The 16,645-nt window shown below is 54.2% G+C and overlaps 1 protein-coding gene across 2 annotated transcripts in view; it reads left to right on the forward strand.

The window, feature by feature from the left end:
- The window catches only part of RNF144A (ring finger protein 144A), a 92,131-nt gene that overhangs the window by 64,196 nt on the left and 11,290 nt on the right, over positions 1–16,645 (forward strand). For both annotated transcript variants that reach the window (XM_040992776.1, XM_040992777.1), the window contains exons 3-7: positions 3,831–3,935; positions 4,482–4,542; positions 10,125–10,332; positions 13,692–13,839; positions 16,520–16,609. In XM_040992776.1, coding sequence (XP_040848710.1) covers positions 3,831–3,935; positions 4,482–4,542; positions 10,125–10,332; positions 13,692–13,839; positions 16,520–16,609 — 612 coding nt within the window. The remainder of the gene's footprint in view (positions 1–3,830; positions 3,936–4,481; positions 4,543–10,124; positions 10,333–13,691; positions 13,840–16,519; positions 16,610–16,645) is intronic.

Raw genomic sequence — 16,645 nt, forward strand, 5'->3', positions numbered from 1 at the left:
GTGACAGCCTCTTATTCCAATACTTTTACAAAAGTGACTTCCAGATCAGACTCCTGGGTCTGGGAGTGAAGTGCTTTTCCTACAGCCTCGAGCCAAGGGTCCCTCATGGAATTCCTGTGGAGTTGTACTCCTAAGGCCTTTAGCCACCCTTACTGCAGCTCTGCAGGGCAAGGCTCACCCTGCCTGCTTGCTGGTCAGAGACCAAGTTCACCCAGCAGGCAGCCTTGAAGGAGCGGCATGTAGTTAGCCCACCCTTGGTCTCGAGTGCCCGGCTCTCCTGCTGAGGCACAGAGAGGCAGCTGCTGTCAGGTGTCTGATCATGTCTGTTCCATTCGCATGTTTGTCCATCCATCAGCACCGTGAGTCTGTCCAGCACTGACTCCTTCACCAGCTCTGTGCTAGCTATGGAGAACAGAAAGATGAATCCTAGATAAAGAGCTTTCTTGTAGAAGAGACACGCAAGAACAGATCGTTGATTGTTGATGTCCCTGAATGCTGAGTGCCTCTAGTGGAGCGTGTCCACAACCTGTGGGGCATCACTGCCTGAAGACACAATTTGCCTGACAGGCTCCATCTCCAGTCAGTGACACAGGGCTGGGCCAGGGACTGGCCAGTGCACTGGGCAGTCCGAGTCCCTTCCCCCTTAGACACTGATGTTTGGGGTCCCAGTGCTTGAGAGTGAACCTGCCTGGGCGTGAGTCAGGTTCCTGCTGAGCCAAAGCTGGGATGTGGGCACCTTTAGATGCAGTTTCTGGGCCTCTGCTCCTGCTGTTAGGGTCCACCCGCTTCTCATGGGAACGCCTCTGCCACGGGGGATGGGGCTTAGCGAGTCAGCAGAGCTGTCTGCTCTTGGTGTTCACGGCACTGGAAGCTGCAGTGGAAAATGAAATGCCTGGAACGGTCTGTGGCTCTCGCCACCACTCTCCTCCTTCCCTTTGTGCGCTCCATGCCACGTTTCCTGGAATGCTGTGTTTCCCTGGCTGAGGGACTCACTGCTGGGAAGCCTTCCCTGACCCAGCCTGGCTGTCCCCTTCCTGCACCCCAAGGTGGACCCTTAGAACCCTAGACCCCTCAGAATATTGGGCACAATCCAGGACCAGGTGCTAAAGGTGCCCTTTGACTCTGTGGCCTGGTGGACCTGTGGATTAAATTTGCCCCACTCATTTAAAGTACATATGATTGTTCTACTGGGAGGAAGAGAAGGTAGCCAGACATACTCACGCAGTTGCTTACAGAAGAGGGAGGAACTGAAAATTCCAGTAGTCAGAAAAACCCCGAACACTTCAGTATGGGGCACACGTGGGTCTGAGTTCTGGGACCTCCGTTTACAGAGGATAGGACTCGGCCCTGGTTCTGGTTCTCCCTGCGTCATTCACAAAGCAGGAGGGATGTCACCTCAAACTATTTCGGCACACATTTGCTGGGCTCAGGTGGGTCTCGGGGACTTAGAAGGCTTTGGATTGCTAACACGGTGTCATGCATGTGATAATCAGTGCTGCTGGTCTCTGGCAATGTCTGTCCCCTTGGGAGAGTGCTCATTTCAAAACATCTCTTTGCTATTAGACTGAAGCGCATGAGTCACGACCCCGTTTATGTCTGGAAAGCGTCTGGGCTTGTTTGGGACGGAGGCAGGGCCAGGCACTTGCATCATTGTCTCTTGTAATGTAGTAAACACACTGATATTGCCAGCCCAGATCCCTCTGCAAAATACAAACAGATGACTCCAGATGCAGAGCGCGCTCACTCTCGGGTGGACTCCAGCCCTACATGACACACTGCTCGCTGCCATGTGCGAACTCTGAACCCTGATACCCAGCCTTCCCTGGGCGTGTGTGTCTCATACCAGCTCCAAGGGTAGCATCTTGCTGCTGAGACAGAATGACCTTGTGCTGTGACAGATGGCTCTGGTGGCAGAGTTCTTGCGATGTACTGGTTTAGGACATAGACACCCTCGTCCTCCAGTGACTCTGCGGAGACAGGCTGAATTATTGAAGGTGACATGACGATCTTGCTGCTGAGGGTCTGTTGTGATGGTGAGAAGTGCATCACACAGACGGGTGACAGGGCAGGACATGGGTGCAGGACACGCTGGACCCTGGCTGGTGCTGTGGACTAGACTGCACGGGATCAGTGCCTCCTTCTGCCCCAGGGCCCAACAAGGTGTGCTCCTTCAAGAAGTAGCCATGGTCCAGACTTGTCAGCTGGCTGCCCTGTGGCCGGTGACCACGGGTTCAGTGGCATCTGTTTGGCTGCAAATCGCCTGCTCAGGTGATGCTGCCCTGAGTAGGACATTGCATGTCTCCAGTGCTGTATGCAACGATGGTATCAGCACTTCCCCACCACTGACCAGGGGCATCCCCCATGACCGGTCAGCAGGCTCAGTGTAACTCATCTGTCCCCCTCCTTGTCTTCCATGTCACTTTAAGAAGGCCATTATGTTAACTTCTTTGGACACCCCACAGAGACAGGCACCCGGACTCTGTCCCACTCACACCTGGGTGGCGCTCCTCAGACGCGGCTGTGCTTGTGTGACTGACACGCAGGGTGTCTGCAGCTCTCACAGCCTGGACCCATCACCAGGCTGCAGGCTGGACTCCAGGCCAAGTGCTGCCTTCACCATTGTTCATACTTGCCATTGTGTTCTTCAGAAAACTGTGGTCCATGGCTCTGAGTGTTGGCTTCATTTCTGTCTGTTCAAGATTCCTTTGTGGATGGGAACAATTACCTACTTAGGTCAGATGGATGTTTCAGCCGTCTGCTGTTTTCTGTGTGTTCTCAGCCCTGCTCCTTCCCCCTGCGTACAGTTCTCCCAGCTCCACTGCAAGGCCCGCTTTGCCAGCAAGGAGCAAATGGCTGGCAGAGGGAAACAGGTATCCCAAGCATTGAAAACACTGGATTGCACGCATGTCAGTTCCGGTCACCGTGCTCATCACAGCCCCCTGCATGCTTTTAAAGGGATGTATTCTACAATCTGGGGGCGGAGGCAGCAGCAAGCAACACTCAACCTACGGGCCTTTCCAGATGAGATTCCGCAGGGCTTCGCATTCGGACTGACGGAACGCTGTTGCAGGTGTTGCAGGTGTTGCTGGCTGCGTGCTGAGTTTATTCCTCCCTGTATGGCCCAGTTTCCTGTGCTCCTCCAGGCTCTGGCCTCAGCCCATTCAAGCTTCTGTCTCTAGTTGCCCTTGGTAGTGAACCTGCCTGGAGATGGCTATGATTGTTTTTTTTCCTTCACATGTTGTTTACAAAGAACATTTCGAGGAAACCTTAGCCTTGTCCTAGTAGGTTTTGGAAGGCAAGGGTGACACCTTGAGAGAGGTCATGTCACTCCCTCTGTGTTTGACCTTTTCTCACTCAGCAAGGGGAGGCTGTTGAAGTGTCAAGGAAGAAGGACATGGTGGACTCCCGCGTCTGTAGTGTGCACAGCCAGGGAGTTTTAGCCAAACAAGCTCAGGTTAGTTGGTCAGTTTTCCTGTCTGGAGGATGGAGTTTCTGTAAGAAGGATTAAGTGTAGCAGTGGAGACCCTGCACAGTGTCCGGTGTCTCAGATTTTATGTCCCAGCGTCCTTCGCTGCCTTTTTTCCTGCTGTTGGAGTGATGGCTCTTGGGTTTGCAGAGGTTGTGTGCAGGGATGTAACTCAGCCTTCCCTCCGGGAACTATGATCCCTCTGTGATCACTGGCACGGATCAGTGCTCCATATGCATTGGCTAAGTGACTCAAATCTCTAGTCCTGCTGTTGGTCGTTGCCGTAGGCCATGCGTGACCCGGGAGGGTTTCAATAGAACTGCACATGCCTGACAGTCCATGGATGTCTCTGTTTTTTTTTCAGTGCCTGAAACAGTATGTGGAGCTCTTGATCAAAGAAGGGTTAGAAACTGCAATCAGCTGCCCAGATGCTGCCTGCCCCAAACAGGGCCACCTGCAGGAGAATGAGGTACGTGTGTGGGAAGAGGCTGGGCCTGTGTCTGTGTGCTGGTGTGCTGTGTGTGTACGCAGGAATGAGGCAGGCTTGTTCCATGTCTGTTGTGCTGCATGCAGGTCTGGTTTGCTCCATGCCTGCTGGTCTACTGCGTGTGCCTGGGCAAGGGCTGCATTTACCATGTGTGTTGGAGTGCTGCGTGTGCCTGGGCGAGGGCTGGGTTTACTGTGTGTCGGAGTGCTGCATGTGCCTGGGCGAGGGCTGGGTTTACCATGTGTGTCGGAGTGCTGCGTGTGCCTGGGCGAGGGCTGGGTTTACCGAATGTGTCGGAGTGCTGCATGTGCCTGGGTGAGGGCTGGGTTTACCATATGTGTTGGAGTGCTGCGTGTGCCTGGGCGAGGGCTGGGTTTACTGTGTGTCGGAGTGCTGCGTGTACCTGGGCGAGGGCTGGTTTACCATGTGTGCTGGTTGGCTGTGCTCAGCCATCACAGTTTTGGGGCTTCTGTGCTACAGTCTGACCCTCAGCTTGTTACACCGCTGGCTTGTACTTTTTCCTCTTAGATTGAATGCATGGTTGCAGCTGAAATTATGCAAAGATACAAAAAGCTACAATTTGAAAGAGGTAAGTGCCAAGTATACTTGGCAGTTTAATGATTCCTTGTAGCAGAATGTAGGTAACTGTGGAGCAGGTTCTTTTGGGAGTCCCAACTGCAGGTCATTTGCTAGGAGTGGCGCAATGGCAATGAGAGTGAAAACGCTTCCAAAATGCAATCGCTATCCAGATTCTCAGAAGTTCACGGTTTGAAAGCCATGATGGCTGGGCATCTGTCTGGTGCCAAGAAGACTTTACGACACATAATCTGTTTATTATTTTGTTTATCATGTTCGGGGCCTTTTGGGGTGGTTTAAAGAGGTGGCACCCTCAGTGGGTTGAATTCTTCAGCAGGACTAAGGTTAGAGAGCAGAGGACCGAGTCTTGCCAGCCCTTAATTCACGAAACACAAAGGCTGGAAGGAAGCCCGGAGGTGGAGTGTGGGGCTAGCTTCCCAACCCCCCAGGTGATGGTCAGAGCTGGGGGTCTGCTGCCCAGGCTGCAGCTGGCCAAGGTGCTGGTCCAGCAGTGGACTGTAAGCAGTCCTGTGAGACGAGCTGAGCTGTCAGCATCTCCCACTCATGGTGAGGAAGACTGTCTGACTTCCCTGCGTTCCAGTGGCATCCTCACTCTGCCACCTGTCCCACTGGGTCCTCCACACCCTTCCTGGCTGGGCACAGGCCTGATGAGGACAGAGACCACCCCTTCCATTCCTCCTGGAGGAGTGAGAGAGGGGATCAGGTGCGAGTGGGCACCCAGCTGGGGGAACGAGATTTTCAGGGTGGTGTGGCAAGGTGTTTGGCGGGTCACACATTGAGTGTCCGAGGTCAGAGGGGCTGTGACCTTTGCCCTCTTCAGTGCCTAGGATCTTAAAATGGTATTTGAGGTAAGAAGTATGGGCTGCACGTGGCCTTGTTCTAAAGTATCCTGGGCCTCAAGCTCACCAACAGAAGAGCAGGCTGGCTAGCCTGTGACACTGCAGGAGTCAATGTGAGGACCGGGTCAGTGTGAGGACCGGGTCAGCAGGGCCCTGGATCCCCTTTCTGTCTGTCACGAGGACCGGGTCGGTAGGGCCCTGGATCCCCGGTCCGTCTGTCATGGGGACTGGGTCAGCAGGGCCCCAGATCCCCCTTCTGTCTGTCACGAGGACCGGGTCGGTAGGGCCCTGGATCCCTAGTCCGTCTGTCACGAGGATCAGGGCAGCAAGATCCCGGATGCCCACACCATACGTTGCAGTGGCATCTGCTCCCCTCTGTCTTGACCGCTGCCCAGGTTGTCACCTACATCAGCACCTGCTCCCTGGGTGACCAAGGCACCTGATAACTGTGCAAGCGGGCATGGGAGTGACACAGGCAGGATCCGAATCCTAGAGTCGCTGTATGTGGGTGGGTTGAACTAAATACTACCATATTTATTTTTGAGGTTTATTTAAGAGAGGATTTATTTATTCCAAAGGCAAGGCAACAGAGTGAGGAGGGAGGTTGGGGAGGGGAGAGATTGAGAGGCGCAGTCTGCTGGTTCACTCCCCAGGTGGCTGCAGCAGCTGGAAGCCAGGGGCTTCATCCTTCTGCTGTCTCCCAGGGGCGTTAGCAGAGTCGCTAAGATGCTGACCTGTCCTCTGATGTGGGATAGGGTGTCTCAGGTCCTGGCATAGCCTCCTGTGCCACACTGCACACTGCCAGCCTTGAGAGACAATGGGGTAGGTCCAACTTTACAAGTGCCATCAAGCCGGGAAAGAGGGCTTGGGCTGGTCCTCAAGTGTGCTTTCTTAGCCTGCCTGGGTCGTCGGCTTCAGGCAGCTTGAGGGCAGAGGTGCGTGTGGCCGGAGCAGGGCAGTAGATCTGTTTAGATTCCTCAGCCTTTCAGGCTCTTTAGAAAATGTTTCCCAGGGCGGATCTTACACAGCAATGAGCAGCGCAAGAACTCCATGTGGCATTGGAGTTCACTCTAACAGTTCAGCCAGCACACCTCCCTCCCTCCCAGGACTTCCAGCTATTGCTCCTGCTTCATACTTGGGCTCAGGCAAAAAGTTGCTCTTTCTCTTCTTTTGCCTAAAAATGAAGCCGACTTGGCTCACTTAAAAAAACAAAACAAAACAAAAAACCAAAAAATAAAACTCAGACTAATGCCACTCTAAAATGTTTTCCTAATATTAAGTTATAAGTTTTAAAAAATGACTCAGACTGAATCCCACAAACCCGCCTATGTGAAATGTGAGAGCTTTCAAGCTCGGTTACAGCTGAGGGTTAGAGCCGGGTCCTTGGGCCAGCTTGGGGGGGGTATGATCAGAAGGAGGGTTTTTTCTGCCCTGAAATACCCTTGGTTTGCAGTCAGTGGAGGACACTCTGGGGTGAGCTTGGTCAGTGGTTTCCTGAAGACGTTCCATGACCACAAAGTCTCCTGCTGCCTGTGACCCACACATCCCCACTCAGTCTTGGTATCTCCTTAGCCTAAAAACCTCGGTTTAGTTTAATTGTTTCCATTTCTCCAGCCAGGGTCCCTGGCCAGCAAATGTGGCTGTCATATCTGGGGGTGGGAACTGGCTTTCTGAGAAAAGTGACATGCGCCACTATGGCTGTGTGCCCTGGCCTCCTCGTCCACTCCCCCAGGCAGGCGACAAGTGTCACCTGATCTGCAAACCCAGGCAACCCACAGGCACGGCATGGTTTATGCAGTTCTTGTGCCGTAAGAAAGCCTGGTGAAAGGTGTCAGGTGCCGTCTGGTCTTGTGTGGTTTTTGTGTTTTTTTGCAGAGCAAAGTCCAGTTAGAGGGATTAAGTCATGTGCCGATGGTTATCTGTCAGCATCAGGCCTGGCTGCAACCTGGGCCCCCTGACCGTCATAGCAGGGTCACGGGGTCACACCCAGCATCCAAGGCCACCACCAGGACAGCACCACTAGCCAGGCAGGCAGTCAGAACATGAGTGGAGATGGCCAGGTGCTTGATTTTGGATGTGAAATCTGCCTCTCAGAGCATCTGTTTAGTAGAAGTGGTCAGCTGATTGGGTCCGCTTATCTAGTGCATAGCCTTTGGGAGAGTGGAGTTAAGACTGCTTCGCATGGAAATCCCCCATGCATCCAGAGGGGTACAAGGTGGTGGGTGTGCCAGCCAGGCGTGGGTCTCACCCAGCTGCGTGTGCTAAGGAGACTGTGCCCTGAACATAGAGACTCTAGGAGAAAAGCTGGCACCTCTCGCCTGCTCTGGGATTTCTCACTCACTGGGTCCCATATGGGCAAGGTGCAGAGTGCAGCAGGGCAAGGCAGGTGAGAACAGGAAGCAGAGTGGAAGTCAGGAGGCTGGCCTGTACCCACGGTGTGAAGGGTGCTGGAGGCCTCAGGCTGCTGCCCTCCACCCTGCTGGCAAAGACTGTAGACTGTCTCGTGGGGACACACAGCGTCCAGCTATGCCCTGGCTCCATGAAGATGCAAGTCACTAAATGGAAGTTGTTACCATGGAAACACTGTCCAGGGCTCCGTTTGGCTCCAGTCCATGATCTAATGGGGCCTTTCATGACAAGGGAGTATAATCACAAGTAGCAGTTAGCTCTGACTGAGTGTGCGCCTGGCAGGAGCTTGGGGAGACGTGGGCTCCTCTCTGTGTCAAGGCCCCTGGGAGCCCACGAAGAAGCAGGGATGCAGGAGAGGCTGGGAGGGTCAGAGGCCAGTGATGTGGTCCAGCTCTGCTCTCAGCACCCTGTTGTGGGGAACAAAGCCAGGCAGTCTGAGGTGTCTTCTCCTACGTGTGTGTGTTGTTCAGGACCTTGACTGTCAGCATCCTGTGGAGTCTGGGCACTGGGCAGGGTGTCACCCCACTCCCCCAGCACCCTCACAGGAGGCACAGGGCTGTGTGGTTCAGGGGCTGGCTGGGGTGGAGGAGGTGATTCAGTGTGAGTGAGGGGTGTTGGGGCTGGCTGGTGGTGTCCAGGGTGGTGGACTGCGAGGACACTGCTCTTAAAGGAAGCAAAACTGCCTGGGGCTGCTGTCCTTATGCGTGCTTGGCAGGCAACAATGGCTTTCCTGAAAAGCCACCTCCTGGGATCTGACAGCAAGGAACATTCCTAGAAAAGCTGACGTCAAGGCTGTCTGCTGACAGGAGCTAACGGGTCTCACTGGACACAGCTGCCTGCATTGCAGTGGAAGCTGCTGACGGAAGGACAGTTGCCGAGCTCTGTGGCTCCTACATGCTGCTCTCCTCTTCCCATTCCTCCTGCTGGAGAGCTGCTTGATTAGTTTTCTGTAGAAAGCTAGAAGAGAACGAGGAGTAGGTGGCTGGAACAGGAGTTGGCCAGGGCGGCCTCTGGAGACAGCTGCTGAGCTCTGCTAAGTATTCCTTTCTGAGGCTCCATGTCTGCTTTGTGGCTTCTATAGCAAGCTGAGCCGTGTATGCAGAAGGCAGGACCCACACAGAGTTACCCCAGCCCTCCTGGGGCAGGTGACATAGGTGTCTCAGACTTCTGAACCTGTACTTGGAGAATGGGGCAGACGCCAGGGCGGGCACATTGATGATGAACTCAGCATCAGAGAGTTTGAGAAAGTTGTGCACCATCCTTTTTATCCTGGCTTTCTGCACACTTGGAAAGCCCCTGGTGCAGGCCTGAGTGTGCTCAGGGCCCTGCAACTGGTGAGTTAGGGGCAAACAGTTGCCTGCTGGGGGGGCCAGGGCTCAGGGCTAGCTGGGCTTGTCCAGGGTCTTTTGTTATCGTCTTGGTTTCCTGCAGGTCCAGGTGTGCCCCTTCCTTCCCAGGAATGGTCCTGCAGAGAAGCCCCGAGCCAGGGGCCCGCTGGAAAGCCCTGTGGAGCAGCCCTTCACTTTGTGCTGCCATGCTTCTGGCAGAGCGTCTTGTTCCATAGGGCTCCTCCCACCTGCCCCTCATTTAGATTTCAGTGGCATTCTGAACAAGAAGGAAAATAGGACAGATGGCTAGGCTCACGACCTGGGGCCACACAGGACCCATTGTTCAAATCAATGCAGTGTTTGGACAAGGATGTGGAGGGCCTGGACTGCCAACGTATCCTATTTATTTAAAAAGCATGCATTTAATGGGGCTCCTCATTTCAGAGGGAAACTGACTAATGCGCCGAGTTTCATTCTTCAGGGAGGATGGTTCCACTGTCGTCCTCACTCGTTTTCCTGAAGTTGGCAGTGTGCTCTGCCCAGAGAGGCAGGCCAGGAGCCACAGTGGGTCGATCTTTCAGAGCGTGGGACCTGAGGATGGTGTGCTGAACGTGGGAGGGCACGCGGGGTCTCCCAGGGCCCCTTGCATTCTGGGTGCAGGCAGAGGACACTTGAGGACACCTTGGGTGCCTGGAGACTGCCATTGCCCTGTGGGAGTGGAGGGGTGGTGGGAACACTGGATGGGTGGTAGAGGGTACAGTGGTCAGAGCCAGGACGGCCAGTCATATTGGACCGCATTGCCGTGATAGCAGTCGTGTTTGAATACGCTGCCGTGACAGCCCATCAGGTGTGACCGCTGCTGTCATGTGCTGCCATGTCTGACTGCAGTCTCTCAAAGGACTCCTTTCTGATAAGGATCTCGAGGAAGGTGCCAGGGAGCCCGTGCCGAACCCCAAACCCTCCTGGCTTTGATGTGTCTCTTTTCTTCCCTGTGCCAGAGGTGCTGTTTGACCCCTGTCGTACATGGTGCCCAGCATCTACCTGCCAGGCTGTGTGCCAGCTCCAGGACCTGGGACTGCAGACCCCCCAGCTCGTTCAGTGCAAGGCCTGCGACATGGAGTTCTGCTCAGCCTGCAAAGCCCGCTGGCACCCTGGCCAAGGCTGTCCAGAGACCATGCCCATCACCTTCCTCCCTGGAGAGAGCAGGTAGGTGGTTGCTGCTGCAGAGGGTATGGGCAGCAGGAGGAGCCTGGGAGAAGCAGGGTGGGCGACAGGGCTGTGGCTAGATGATCCCCAATACGCACTCTCTTGAGTTTCATTAGAACTGACCGTGCTGGGAAAGCACACCTGTGTGCAGTCCATAGCTGGAAGAACATACTTGTGTGTCAGTAAGAGCACACGTGTGCTGTGTATTCATCAGTACATTGTGTGTAGTACCTGCTGTGTAGGATTTTAAGCTATCAGATATCTGAGCTTTTTGCATGACCCCACTGTGTTGAGGAGATCCAAAAGGGAGTTACAGACACAGGAGGGTGGGGGCCAGGATTTAAACTCTGGGAATGTTGTCCAAAACAGGATTGCGTCTTCTGGAGGCTGGGGGTTGTGTCTCGCTCTGTTTCCTTGTGTTCCGGGGAGGTTGTGGAGACACTCTTGTGTCTCCGTCCTCTCCTCTGAGTAGCCGTACGGCTGAACTGTTGGCCCGGTGGACACTGCGGCATCGTCCTGTTGATCAGTGGGCCCATGAAACATTGCTGCAAGCTGAGACTCTGTCCCACAGCATCTAGGGGGTCACAGCGTGTGGCTCACCCAGGGTTTTGAGGCCAGTTTCCGTGGCTGTCTTCACCCATCTGACCATCTTCCCAACTTCTCCCTGCTTTGCTTTCCTTGCATCAGCTGCTCAGCCACAGGGCTCTCAGCACCGCTGCCAGCCCTCCTTGTCCACTCCCAGGTGCACTTTCGCTCCCATGCCTGCCACTCTCCTACCATGCCCTCTGCCTCTTTCCGCCCTCCAGCACAGAGCCTGCATCCCCTGTGTCGAAATCCAATCCCCAGAGCAGGGTAGTTGCCTCCACCCTCTGTGTTTCTATGGAAATTGTGTGTGGATTACGGCCCTGGCCAACCTGTGTCTCAGTTCACCTGCCAACAGGCTGAGCCACCTCGCTGCTCCTCCAACATTAGCAAGCACACTTTAATCAGACTTAGAGCTGTTAAAAGAAGAAGCGTGCCCCTTGCTTACTGGGATTTAACTCATTGGCAGGGCTTGGTTTCCTCAGTGGGGGAGGGTGAAGAGAAGGCACAATGGGGCGGGAGAAGCCCCATTTCACAAACACGTTCATGGCCTGCATTGTGTCCAGCGCAGGCCAGGAGTGAGGAGAAGCCAGAACCTCTGCCTGTTGGGATGCAGGTGCCCCAGCCATGCTTCTGTAAGTCAAACCCTCTTTTAGGGGAGGAACCCTACAGAGTCTGAGGGTTGGTTTTTCTATCCCACGAGGACAATTAAAATTAATTCACAAATCTCATTTTGAGGCAATTTGACAAATCAGAAGATTTCACATAAAAATGGCTCCCCTGGGAGAGGTATAAGTACAACCATACTGACCGCCACTCCGTGCACTCCTGGTCAGTGGAGCAGCGGCCCCCTGCTGAAGGGGCCTGAGGCAGGAAGCCAGGGCCCTCAGCGCTCCCCACCTCCCTGAGCACAGGCAGAATGCATCTAGCGGGGAGATGCCCAGCTGCTCTTCTTGTCGCGGGGTCTCCTTAAGGTTAGCTTTCCCCTGTTCCTGTGCTTCGGCTCCCACCTGCCCAGTGTTCTGGCGTGCCCTGCGGGGATGCCAGATCCCGAGGATGTGACTCAAGACTGCAGAATGCATCTGTGCTGTGCATTGGACGTGCTCCTAGTAAACCAGATGCCGGAGCGTGTCTATAAGCCATCCTTGCCACCACACACATTTCTGTGCACGGAGCCTGCAGACTATAGTTGGCTCCGTTTTCAGCAGTTTCCCCTGCTGCAGGGGGTCACTCTCTGCTCATGCATTCATGTCGAACTTGGCCTCCCAGTCACTTGAGCATGCCATTCCTGGCTTTCACAACGCTACATTATTGACCAGAATTCAAAACCAACCTTGGTTGTGGGATTTGGTGTGTTTGAAGGGGAGGCCAGGGTTACACCTGCTGGAGGCACTTGCCCGGGTGTAGAATCAGCATCTCTTCATTGAACACCCACTCTGTGCAGCCCACTTGGCTTGTTAAACTGGAGTCAATTTTGAGCTACAGTTTTATTATCATTTAATAACCGTGTTGATAATGGCCGTTGTTTGTTGAGTGCTTACTAGGTACGTGCGAGTGGTGCACCTGTGTTTGTACCTTGTGTGAACTCTTCAGTTGTTCCTCTCCCTGTGGCTCTGGCCCACTGATGCCCTCCAGAGCTGCTTCTCCACTCCCTGACCAGATAGAATCACCTTCAGCCCAAATGCGAGCCTCGTGCAGGACAGCCCATGAACTTGCCCATTAAGAAGGTTCACAGCTCCTCATCAAGTGGCCTACCCCAAAGGGAAACTGTATTTAAATCTTACTCTCATGATGCTTGTGGAGAGAGTGCAGCCAGAACACACTCAAAGTGCCGATCCTTTCTCAGCTGGAGTGGATCTCTCCCGTACCTCAACAGGAGGTGTTTCCCTTGGTCCTGTTAGGTGTGTAGTTGGTTCCCCTTGCTCCTCTTAGGTGCTGTGTAGTTGGTTTCCTTTGATTCTGTTACGTGTATAGTCGGATTCTTTTGGTTCTATTAGGGGCTGTGTAGTTGGCTGAACTAATAGAGCCCTCCCAAGTAGGGATACTGTTTTCTCTCCAGCTGGCCTGTTACCCTGGCAGGTCTTCTCACCATGTCTCGAGTCACAAGTGATGGGCATGCTTCCCCCCTTGGGCCTCATTGTGTGGCTGCCTCAGGTCCTTGCTGTCTCCTGCTATATGCTGTGCATAAGGCAGCCACTGCTTGTGCTCCGAGGCCTCATCTTCCCCAGGCTCACGTGGTGCAGTTCGGAGATGCTCACTCAGCCTGTTTGTGACCAGTGTTTGTCCCTGGTTGACAAGACCTCCATGGAACCAACCACACCAGACTTCTTAGAAAAGCAGTTTGTTTAGACAAAAAGCAGTTATGTCTGTCTAAGCAAAAACTGGGCATGTGTAGGGTATGCTTGTGTGTGTGTGTGTCTACATGTCTGTAGCAGATATTTTTCCAATAATAGCAAAGTGCATTGGGTACTGACACAGTAGTTGTACCCAGACACTCGATGTCTGCCCTTTGCCGTATTTTCTTTGGTGTGTCTGTACATGTATGCATTCAAATAGATGCTGACTTTGCTGTTTTTTCTGAAATCGGAAAGATTGATTCCCAGGCTTTAGACTATTTTTCTGGAGTTCCTGTTTCTTCATTTTATTTCACTTAATAAATGGAGGCCCTCGGTCCTGACTGTCAAGTGCACGCACGCATGCCACGTGGCCACACTGCAGCGTGCAGCCACACAACGCCACCCTAACCGGGCGCAAGCCTCACACGCTGTCTCCCACAGTGCCACGTTCAAGCTGGGAGAGGATGACGCATCCATCAAGCGCTGCCCCAAGTGCAAAGTCTACATCGAGCGTGATGAAGGGTGTGCTCAGATGATGTGCAAGAACTGCAAGCACGCCTTCTGCTGGTACTGCCTGGAGTCCCTGGATGTGAGTACCGCCCCCTCCTGCCCTGCTGCCCTCAGCTGTGCTGAGCCTGAGAACAGAGCTCCGCGGAGAAAGGACACCGTTTGTTGCTGAGTGTGCTGGCTTACAGCGTGCAGTACTACCAGAGGGCCTTAGCTCGGGCAGGGAGCCTGGCCCGGGCTTGGGATTCAGTGTGGGCGTTAAAGGCCTGTTCAGGAATTCTGTAAAGAGATGATCTAGACCATGTGGCTTCAGCCACAGCTATTTTTGCCTGAAGGCTCTTCAGACTGGGGGTATCTGGGTAGGGTGAGGGTTCCTCACTGGGTTTTGGAGGCTGCTTTCTCACCGTCTCCCCCATGGCAGAAGATGTGAGCTCTGGTATCCTTTTCTTATTGAAGTACCCAGGTTCTGTGTCAGAGGGGCTGCCCGTCAGGGCCTGTGCAGGTGCCATGTCAGGCCCTGCTCACGCCACCTTCAGTGAAGGCCTTTCCCCAACAAGGGTCTGTTAGGGCGATAGTGCAGACAAACAGCCTGGAGCTGGCCAGGCATGAGACAGCTTCCGGGCGTGGCAACACCCACATCGTCTACAACCGACCAACGTTTCCTGCGTTGGTCGGCCCGTGCTGTGTGGCAGTGTGGCAGTGTGGCCAGTGCACTGGGAGCCCTGTGCCGCAGGGCTGTTGGGAGGTGAGGGTGGAAATGCAGGCCCCCAGGGTCTGCGCCCTGCAGGAGGCCGTCCCCGATTTCCCTTCCAGGTTGGAGGCCCCGAGGCACAGGCTGCTGCACGCATAGCCCCTGGCAGTTACAGGCTCTGTTTCCTTCTGGCTGTAGCCCTTCTGCACAGGGACCCATCTCCAGTTCTCAACTTCCCACAGAGGGGGCGGGGTTGTGCAGCTTATTTTCTCCTTCATTTATTTTTTTTTCAAGGGTTGGGATAAAATGGTCTTAGAATGAGAGCGTCATGGCGGTCCAGCACTGTACTGCCAGCTCCACACGCCTGCTTTGTTTAACATGTGTGGCATTCCTGTGACTGGCAGTAATTGTTTCATGCTTCCCTTAAAAAGAAAAAAAGAAAGAAAGAAAATGCTGAGTTTTATTTATTTATTTTTTATTTTATTATTTTTTTTTACAGAGAGAGAGAAAGAGTCAGGGCTATGCTATATCAAGTCCAGGAACCCAGAGCGTCTCCCAGGTCTCCCATGTGGGTGTGTGTTCAGAGGCCAAGCTATTGGCTTCTCTGTCAGCACTTTTCCCAGGTGTATTTGCAGGGCATTGGGTCAGAAGTGGAACAGCCAGATCTGAAATCGGCTGCCCTATGGGATGCCTGTCTTGTAGGCGGCAGCTTGGCCTGCCGTACCACAGCGCCATTCGCTTCTTGTGCTTTTGAGAGGTCAGCAGGCAGGAATGGGAGGCCGGCCTCTGCTCTGACTCCGGGGACCACCTGCCGCCTCCCTTCAGCGTTTGGCAGAAAGCTGTAAGCTGCAGGGAGTGTGTTCAGCCTCTCTTTTCTGAGCATCTCCCCAGCTGTGCCTCTGGTGCCAGGCACCGCTGCTCCCCTTTCAGGACGTTTCATGAAGGTTCTCTGAACAGTAAAAAATGGGAATGTGTGTGCTGTGGACACAGAGCCAGCTTCTCGGCACCTCCGGGACCGTCACTGGATCTTATTCCTGGCAATAAATAAATAGTAAATAAACAATGCAAATGCTACCCAGACATGGCTGTGAGGAGGGTCACTTGCAATGGATGTGAGTCTACCTATAGCCAGGGGAGGCAGCCAGGCCCTGGTCCAGACATAGGGACAGCTGAGGGACACATGACTGGGATATGCTCAGCTGGGCGAGGGAAAGACTGCTGACCCAGAGCTCCCAAAGATACAAATGTGAACAAGAAGGACTTGAGATTACCCATGGCTGAGCAGGCACAAATGCTGGGAAGTGAACCCAGTACTGGTCCTGCAGCTGTGGGTCCCAGACTGGGTACTCTGGCCTCCAGCACCAGGTCCTGTGCTTCGCGAGCAGATTCCAAGGATCCCAGCCACGTGGTGTTCTGCATATCACTGGTGACTCAGGTGGTTCCAGTATGCACGCCTGGTGGCCCTAGTGGTCAGTTTTTCACCCCTCACAGGGGATTGGCTAAGAAACAACAGCATCATGGGACACCTCACCTCCAGGGTGAGTTGGCCCTTGGCTGCCTCTGTGAGTGTGGGGCGTTGCAGAGGGAGGTTCCTGTGAGAGCCAGGGGCAGTCAGCGTGTGTCCAGATGGGCTCTCCTGGAGCTGCCTTCCTAGCGTGACATAAAAGGCTCTCAGCAGGCTCACTCTGCACCTGAGTGAAGCCCACAGCCTGTACGCATTGCTAACTTGGGATTTGACATCCTGTGTAAGTGAGCACCAGATCTTGTGCAGACCCTCCGCACAGCCCTGTGTACGCATGAGGCATGTTCTCTGTGAGCTGCAGAGCTAGCCCCTGTGGCTGAGGAGGCTCTTGGAGCTGAAGCCTGAATTCTGTCCCCCAAAGCCTGCTGGCTCCCCAAGCCAGCTGTGCCCCTGGGTGCTCCATGGAGAGCAGTTGGAGGTCCTGGGGCCTGTTGGCCTAAACGCCAAGCTGCCTGCGTGGCTGACTCCCTTCTGTGTCTCCAGTCACCTGGACCACAGCAATACCCCACTCATGGCTGCTTTCTCTCTCCACACACACCCCATCCCCAGGACGACTTCCTCCTGATCCATTACGACAAGGGACCCTGCCGCAACAAGCTGGGCCATTCACGCGCCTCTGTGATCTGGCATCGGACCCAGGTAGGGGGGCAAACGGGGCTTTGCCCTCGAGAGAGA

The sequence above is a fragment of the Ochotona curzoniae genome, unplaced genomic scaffold (genome assembly GCF_017591425.1).
Source record: "Ochotona curzoniae isolate NIBS_2020 unplaced genomic scaffold, NIBS_Ocur_1.0 contig_883, whole genome shotgun sequence".
Lineage (NCBI taxonomy): Eukaryota > Metazoa > Chordata > Mammalia > Lagomorpha > Ochotonidae > Ochotona > Ochotona curzoniae.